Source organism: Coloeus monedula (genome assembly GCF_965178545.1).
Source record: "Coloeus monedula genome assembly, chromosome: 6".
Lineage (NCBI taxonomy): Eukaryota > Metazoa > Chordata > Aves > Passeriformes > Corvidae > Coloeus > Coloeus monedula.
Window position 1 is genome coordinate 28,354,364 of NC_138786.1, and position 8,988 is coordinate 28,363,351.

Below are 8,988 nucleotides of genomic sequence, written 5' to 3' on the forward strand. Positions count from 1 at the left end.
GGAGAAGTGATGAAAGAGGCCATAGGAGGGGCCAGTGCTAATGTACATGTGTGCCTTCCTCAGGGTGTTCTACAAGGTGAAGAGCCGCAGTGCTCACATGAAGAGCCACGCAGAGCAGGAGAAGAAGGCAGCGGCGCTGAAGCAGCAAGAGAAGGAGGCAGCGGCGGCGGCAGCAGCAGCCCGCAGCCAGGCCCAGCAGGAAGAGAGCAGTGACAGTGGGAGCAGCAGCAGCGGGAGCAGCAGCGCCAGCTCAGATGAGGATGGAGAAATATAGCAGCAGACCAGAAGTGGAGGGAGTAGCAAGGCTGGACCCAACCTCCCTCTTGGCGGTCTCACGTTTTTTTGCTTGCACTTTTCTTACCTGAACCATCAGGTCTCGGTTTCAGTGCTGCCATTTCCTCATGTCACATGTTCCACTTCACCTTGCCAGTACTGACCAAGCCAGAACGGTGGATAACAAGATTTGTTTAAACTTGGAATTTTTTTTAAGACTAATAAGATTTCTATTCTATTTATAATGATATCCGAGGTACATAATAGAACAATGTCACCTGCAGTGGAAGTAAGTTCTCTCAGGTCAGTCAGACCTTTCTTTTTGTTCTTGTCAGGAGTCATGGTAGTGGGACTCTTGGATATAAAGGTTTCCAGACTGGAGCAAGAAAATGAAGCTCTGCTCTGAGCTAAGTGTATCCAGTTACTGTGACACTTGTGATTTCTAGTTGTTTCCTTTCTCAGCAAGTTCTTCTTCTTTTTATGCTTTCCTGCCTTTCTTTCTGAGCAGTTATTCAGGCAGACAACAAGTTTTGTGGAAAGATGGTGTGCACTTTTGACCTCTGTTTCACAAAAATGAAAAGTGGGATGAGCAAGACAGTCCTCTTCCTTTTGAGAGGAAGTTTATTTTTCAAATGGAAGCCTAAGGTCATTTATCTTATGGCATTAAGAATGTAGCAATGAATATAAAAATATCCTGTGGGATTAGAGTAGCCACAGGCCTTGCACGTTGTCTCATCTTGGAAGACAAAATAGTCAGCCTTTGATTAACTTAAAGAAGTCTGGGCTTCACAAGTGCAATTTGGAATGAAAACTGCTGGATTTGAATTTGCATAAATGGGAGCAAGTTTGTTTAGTGAAAATGAACCCAGATCTTCTTGTGTGCGGGATTGTGTGCACCTCAGAAATGGGAGGAATGGACTCTCATCTCCAGCAGTGATCCCTCTGTGAACGTTTTTACCTCTCAATATCGTCTTCTGTCCTGTAGCAGCCCTCATTTACTCCTTGAAATTGCCATCATCAAGCTTTTATGGTGGGGCCCTCATTTCTGACATATGTCAGACAGTATGTACATGCAGGAGAAGCTTGTCACCTATTTGCACACCAGTGGGCTGGGCAGTGCTGCCTGCTGGGTTGTCCTGGTATGAGCAGTGCTCTTTGCTGAAAGGCTGATTCTTCTTTCAGAACTGACACAAGCTAGTAGCCCAAAAAGTCTAGCCACCAAAAGCTCCTCGTGAAAGAGTTAAGAAGAAGTGGCCCAGGTGACAGATGTTAGATTCGCACAGGATTGTTCTGTACATCTTTATAGCCCACATTTATCATTCTTCTGTAAGGATGCAGAGAATCCCTTGTGCTCCGTGGGCAGCTGGTCCCAGCCTGTAGCCTAGCTGCACAGTTCCCTCCCTCCATCCAGTCCTTAGGAGCAGCACTGATCCCCAGCTTCTTGGGTGCTGGCACTGTGTCAGACCAGACCTGTACTGAAGGAGCTGATTGCTCCTGCCTTCCCTAGCAAGGATCCAGGAGATGATGTTGTATGTGAACTACAGAGTGTACCTGACTGGCAGATTTTTTTTTTTTTTTTTAATCTTGACCCTTCCAGCTGCTAGATAAATTCCTGGTTAACTATGGAAAGAGGCTCTAACTCCAGCATGTCATCTGTCACTCTTCTTGCCCTGTAGTTTTATGCAACTATGATGGCGTCGCTCTCTTGTTTGGGAGACTGTACTGTACAATGTTTGCTTTGATGTATCTATGCCTTTGCATAGAATCCTTTTTCTGAATAGCAGAAAGAGTTAATACTCTTGCAAAATCAGGAGGAATACCATTAAGGACTGCACTTTTTGCAAAGTTGACACTTTCACCTGTAAGTGTTCAATTTTCTGTCAAGGTTGTATTTTTCATTCCTATCAGAACTGGGTTTTATGTCAGCATTTGGATGACTGTTCCATGTTCCATGTGTATGGGTCTTATTGACTAACCAGGCTGTGGAAGCAGATGGCACATCATGAACTGTTAAAATCATTCAAAAACTGCAAAGAACTAAAAGCTGCTTCTTTAAAAAGAAGCTTAAGCAAATCAGTCTTCCTGTTAAGGGTTTCAGTGTTGATTGTTATCTTTTTTTCTTCTATAAATTGGACAAAATGCTTGTCTACCATTATCATAGGGCCCTTGCAGACAACAGAAGCTTTAGCACACTGTGTCTGGAGGGACAGTAGGTAAAAGAACTGCAAGCATTATTACAGTCTTCCAAAGGCCACATCTTTCACTGATTTCTCCCTATTTTAGGAAACTGATATAATTTTTCCTCTCATCAAGGACAAGCCATTGAGGTGCTGATTAGAACAAATCAGAGATTTTATTTGCAGAAAAGTGTTGTGTATATTATGTACTGATTCCAGTACTGCTTGTTCCTCTCCCACCCGGCTGTAGTATAAGGTAGAAGAGAACAGGAAACCTGGACACAGTCTGTCGCTGGAAGAAAATCAGGAAAGGGCTTTTTCTGAAGCTAACCTCTATAACAGCTGTGGGTTAGCAGGGCTGACCACAATCAGGTAAATGTGCCAAGTAAGTGGCATCAAGTTGGAATGTTTCTGAGCATATTTTTGAACTGCTAGTGGCCACCAGAAGACTTCTTTTCTGGCATGGTAGTAAGGAAAACAGCTCCTCCAAGTGTCATCTTAAAAAACAAACAGGCAAGCCAAGCCTGCTGCCCACTGGCTTATGGTAGGAGTTTGGAATTGATCCTGCATTTGAATTAGATCCTGCCTACTAGCAAAAGTTGGCAGGGAATTGTTTTTCAAAAAAAAAGAACAAAACCAAAACCCAAACAACCAACTCCCATATTCTGTGGACAAAGCATTTGAATGGAATTTATCTAATCTGGAATGAGTTATGTCCTACTCTTAGTGGGGGAAAAATAACTTGAGAGGCTCTTTACTGCAGCACAGTGTTAATTTAAGTTTGTGTTATTCCAGTTAATATTTAAAAAAACCCACTTCAAACAAACAAAATTCTTGTCAATGTTCTGTTGATATGTCCGTTTTAAAACTCCATGCTCATTATTTTCCATCGTTTAAAGGCCTGTTGATTGATCCCCATTTAGTGCAAGGGTTTGCTGCTAATTTAAAAAACGGGCAGTAAAAAGTCACTGGTTTGAACGAGGTGTCTCTTTGCTTTAGCTCTTTTATATGGGAACAAAAATAAGATTTATAGACTGCAATTCTGTAAATGTGTACTAATAGATTTGCCTTTTACAGTGCAAGATCAGGCTTCAGGTGGTCATATAGTCAGATGGCTGTTTCAAAACCATTACCTACTTGAGTCTTGATGCCAGCATAGGGCATCACAGAGATGCAGCAACAGGTCATGTTGTGCCCTGATCATGTACTTCTGCCTGTGCTTCTGCCTGCCCTTTACAGAGAGATTCAGTCTTTCAGGTTTGTGATTGCATGGGATAGCATCTGAGTTTTGTAAGACTCTGTGTGTATGTAATTACTAGATAGATGCATGCACTTGTGATGCGTATCTGATATAGCTGCAGGTGTTTTGCAGTCTAGCTGCAAGAACCACTCTGCATTTTAATTTATTTGATGTTTGTTCATTTACTGATACAGGTGATGGTATCAGAGAGAACTTGGCTGTGTAAGTTGAAGGCCTACAGAATTTCATTCAGCTGTGCAGGACCATGGAATTTTGCTGGCTAGAAACAGGTAGGGATGTAGCTGCTTAAAGGCAGGGCAAAGATAGAAATTCAGAAGCTCAAAGGTAACTCATCTATTAAATCCATTGTAGACAAAGTCCAAATTAACTAAAAATACTCTCTGATTTATCAAACTGAGGCGTTTGGTCATTTTTATCATTACAGCAATCTTAGATTAAAATCAACATTCAAAAAAAGTGTTTCCTTAACCACAAATGTGGTTTCTCATTCTCAGCAGTTACACACTTCTTAATTCTCTTTTAGGCAGTGGACTAGAAGGTTCCTCCAGATACATACTGTATTTTAAAGAAATAGGAGTAGGAAGGACGATAGCCATAGGAATCTTGTCTGCTTTCATACAATGGCACATTTAGTCCAGTGCTTACCAGAAACCTTATTCTGATCACATTTTCCCACACAAACTTTCTCCCTGCTTTATCTTCTGCTGTATGTCTGGAAGTTTATAAAGCTTTAAAGAGACAGAGAAGCAAGTCTACCAATTATGTTTGATTTTGGGGGGTGGGGGTGAGTTTCTATGTAAATTCATCACTTGGGTTCAGCTGCTTTACTTTCCCTCCTTCTCTCCTGTGTCATATGTTAAGAAGACACAAACTTTGAATCCCAAGCTGTCTAAGGATCTTTCTTTCCAAGACTAAGATTCCACTGACAGCTGAGCCTAAAAAAACCCTTAACTTCTCCAGATTAGAAGACAACATATATTTTTATAGAAATGTAACTGTGTATTTTAAAAAAGTTTCCTGCAGCTTCTCCACATGTATTTTTCCCCTTGTAGTTCAGATTTGATATAAACTTTTTTTTGTGTTCATTCTTTTTATGTTCTATTTTTAAATTTGTAGTCAAAGCTTTGGTGTACTGTACAGGAGCAGTCAGCCTTTGTAATTACTGTATAAATGCTTTATAATAAAGTATATTACTTTTATTTTAACAAGTGAGCAGACACTTCCTTTTGTGTGTCTGCTGCCTAGGGCACCTTTTAAAAGACTGTTACATGTTTAAAATGTACATATATAAATATATTTACCTGTTGCTGTACAGTTGTGATAGACTGGACTGAATTTATTTTTTGTGTGCTTTTTTATAAAATATTAATACACTAAAGGAAATCTTGCTGATGTGATTGTAATGTACTATGTAACTTATTTACTTAATATCCTCTATATATCTAAAAAACCTTTTATTAAATGAGGTTTAAAAAATAGTTTCTTAGCTGAGTTTTTTGATGTGAGGGAGTGGCTGGGGGTTTGTGCGGGCTGTGGTGCACAGGAGGCTGTCACGAGTCCTTCTGTTTTGGTACTTAACCTTTTAGTTAACTAGGCTACACAGGTGTTCTCACAGCTATGGGCATGATGTCTTTAAAAGCTACAAATGCTACATAAAGCAGGTGGCAGAAATGTGTATCAGTGCCTGACTGGTCTTCTGTGAGATTGCACCTAGGATCTAAGGCAGCATACCTCTTAATTTACACTGACCTTTTCAATATTCTTGGCAAAGCTGGCAGGAGAAAGACTCAGCCCAAGACATGAAAACACTAATTTTTTCAGCTTAGTGTAGAAGTCTTTGCTTTAGTTTAGTCCTGTGCCTGTGGCAGTTGATCAGCAGTAGTGTTTGGAGAAAAAAATGATATTTTGCCTGGTGTGCAGAAGAGACAGGGAACACCGAAGCCTTCACTTGAGGTAACAGACCAGGACTTTCAGGCTTTAAGTAATGCATTTGCATCCCTGTCAAAGCCAGCTGGCAAAAGTGGTGAAGTTTAGTACTTTGCATAAAAACTGAGGCTGTGCAAACAAACCTTAGACAATGAAAAAACCCACACATTTTGAGCATTTTGGGTTCTATCTTTTTTTACTGCTGGATCTAAGCCCAAGCTTCTGGAAGTTATTTCAGCTACTGAAAGAAACCTTATAAAGCATTTTAGTGATTAGTAAGTTTCGAGTTAGTGGTATTGTGAGGAATTCTGCAGTAACTCCCTGTATGTTTTCTAAATAGCATTACAGGCATCACTGTGGGATGCTGCTCTTGTCATTATTGCGACCAGCTGCTGTGGGGTAGAAAGAGTTTTCTTTATATCAGAGTTTTGAAATTACATTTCAGTGACATGGTCTACCAAAGGCTAGAGTTTTATTAGAGAGGCTTATGAATCAATTAGCCTTCCCCCGTCTGGGTTTAATGGAACTGATTGTATATTACTGTTAGCAGAATTTAAATTCAAAGTGAATTAGTAATTCTGTACTGAAGAAAGATCAGCCATTTCTCTACCTTACTTGGATTTTTTTTCCCCATATAGCAGCAGTAGACTTTTCTCTTAGGACCTAAGAATAAATTCTGACAACCGATGTCTTAAAAGATTGAAAAATATTTATGTATCAGATGACAACAAACACAATATATCAGCATTTTAAAAGCCTTAAGTTATTTTCTATTCTAAAATATAGAGGCAATAAGGAACAGCATTTACATGCTATCATACTATAAATACATTGCACCCTGAGCAGCTAGGAAAGTTTAATGAGAACAGAATTTAGTTTCCAAGTACTCTTCACAAGCTGAACTATTTCGTTACACATCAGCCAAAGACATTTGTATAAAATAAGGTTATATTATTTTTGAACAAGTTTCACAGAATAACATTTATAAACATAGGCCTAAATAATTTAAACACAGCAAATTTAACAGCTTTTTGTGCTACAAAATTTTTGTATACAAAAGATAGCCAAAGGGGATGTTAAAAGTGCTTCTCTTGCTTGAAGGTTTTTCTAGATGAGCCTACGCCCGAGTCATCAGCTGGTTCTCAGGTCTCTTCTGTCATTTTTCCTCAGTTCTCAATAATCACGGCATGCATCAGCTCTGAAGACAGGTGAGTGCGCCAACAAGCAAGCATAAACCTAGCTAGTTCCTACCACTTATTTAATCTTAGGATATTTCTCTAAAGAGTAAAGTGGATGCTAGTCCTCCATAATTTCACTGGGAAAAGCAGAATTCCACATGGCTTGCACATTTTACATGGGTGCTCTTTTCATCCATGAGTAAGAGTGTGCTTACTACTTCACTGGATGTGGTGTGATAGGAAGAGCAAAGTGTACAAGTGAAAGCCAGGCCTCCCAGCATCTCACTCCAGTGTCCCTGTGGGCACACAGGCCCACTGTCACTGTCACTTTACACATGACATCGTGTAGCACCAGCAATATGCAAACCAGCTGTTACAATTCTGCCACCTCTCTCTGTTTTCCACATCCAGTGCATAGTTTTAAAGTGCAAATTTAAAATTTTAGGGAAACTTTACTTTAGAGGAGTAAAAGTTTGGGGGGGTTGATTTGTTCTTGTGAGTAATCATGGCTCATTAGGTAAAGCAAGGTTAAGTGAAGCTTCCAGCTTTGAGACGAAGCATCTCCTGACAAACAAGAGCCACAGTTTATTCTTTTCTTACTGTATTGTTTCAATGAGACTGGCACATGGTTTTTATCAGAAGGGTTTTAAATTATATGCTAAGACTGGATGCTTCCTTCCTTCAAGAATGATTTTTTTTCCTTTTTTGGTGGTATTTGTAATGCAGCCCCCAAAGAAAAGAGCTAGTGAATTTGTGCTGTTCAATCCGTGGAAAGCACCAGTGCCAGTGGGCCACACAATACACCCAGCTCTACCACCATCTACAGTACTTTTTGGACTGATTCCCATAGGTATAGCCTCTATTGATCACTTACAAGAGCCAGAAACTGCTCTTATCCCTCACAACATGTCAATGGAGCTGTGTTTCGTTTCAATCATCACAACATAGTCAGAACACAAAGTTTCTATTTCGTTCTCAGAATGCCCCAAAATAGCCAAAGTGTAGAGTATTTGCTGTATCTAACACAACCTTCAGAAATGTACAGACTTAGGCCATATTTAGATATTAAAGAATCAACCAGTAGGATCACTTGGCATTGGACTGTGCTCGTCACTCCCTTTTTCTCCTGTCCCATTCACGTATGGAGCTAACTCAGCCATACACACCACTCTTCCAGATGTGCTGGGAGAGACCAGGTCCAGAGCTTCAACCACTTTTCTTTGTGGCCAAGCACTAGGAGAAGAGCACCACATGGTCTATTCTGAAAGTATCTCCAAACACAGAGATGAATTTGGCATTTCCCCTTGTTGGGAACATTCAGAAGGCAAGTTTTGAGTCAGTCAAGCTCTGGCTCACATTACCCACACTGTAACTACAGTTGTCAAGGGCACAGCCAGTCTCCTGTGGGCCCTCCCCCAGCAGCTGGGGCCAGTAGGACCTGAGTGTGCCACGGGCTCTGTACTGCCCAAGCACACCCACATTGCCAAGAGTGGTTGGCTGCAAGTGAACAGTGGCTTGGCTTCAAATGACGCCCATATGAAATGGCTGCTGACTATAGACACTCTCCTCCATGGTGCTTCTTGGTCAGTGCTGCCTTTACTTATGATAAAGCTAGGAGAATACTTCTAAAGAAATGACAAACTAAAATGAAGTTGTCTAAATCCAGTGAACTAGTGAACTAAGGAACTAGTTTCAGGTAAAGAAAACAGCTGCCTGGAAATAAGTTTGTGCTGGGTGAAGAATGTTCCCAGTTTTTGCCATTGTGCTCTTGACCTTATTTTTAGTAACGGATCCAAATCAAACTCAAAACTCTTCAGCAACTGCCAATTTAAATTGGAATGCTTTAGAATTCCTCTTAATAATCACAAATTAAGTAGCAATATATTGAAACTAAACTGTGATTGTCTTGTAATCATCTACTTCACAGTGTTCACTTAGAAACTGATTAGAAGAATCTTCTACTACAATTATACCTGGAGCTTGAGATCAGTACCACTGTTGCCTGGGCCAATTCTACGATTTTATCTCTGAGCTTGACTTCCAAGATTTCAACTCCTGCCACATCTTCACAAACAAACTAATTAAGAGTGGCATTCTGCCCCCATCCCTTCTATGCTTGGGCTGGAACCAGCAGATACACTTGTTGCCACTTCAATTTAAAAAAAGATGGTAC

The 8,988-nt window shown here is 40.4% G+C and overlaps 1 protein-coding gene across 7 annotated transcripts in view; it reads left to right on the plus strand.

The window, feature by feature from the left end:
* MIDEAS (mitotic deacetylase associated SANT domain protein) overlaps window positions 1-8,890 on the plus strand; it is a 59,383-nt gene extending 50,493 nt beyond the window's left edge. For 5 of the 7 annotated variants that reach the window (XM_082284061.1, XM_082284063.1, XM_082284064.1 and 2 more), the window contains exon 13: window positions 64-5,154. In XM_082284061.1, the coding sequence (XP_082140187.1) occupies window positions 64-274 (211 nt within the window). In that variant the 3' untranslated portion in view covers window positions 275-5,154. Of the gene's footprint in view, window positions 1-63; window positions 5,155-6,738; window positions 6,846-8,742 lie in introns of those variants that run through there. The other 2 variants (XR_014226524.1, XR_014226525.1) reach the window with 2 other exon arrangements.
* Window positions 8,891-8,988: the final 98 nt, after the last annotated feature.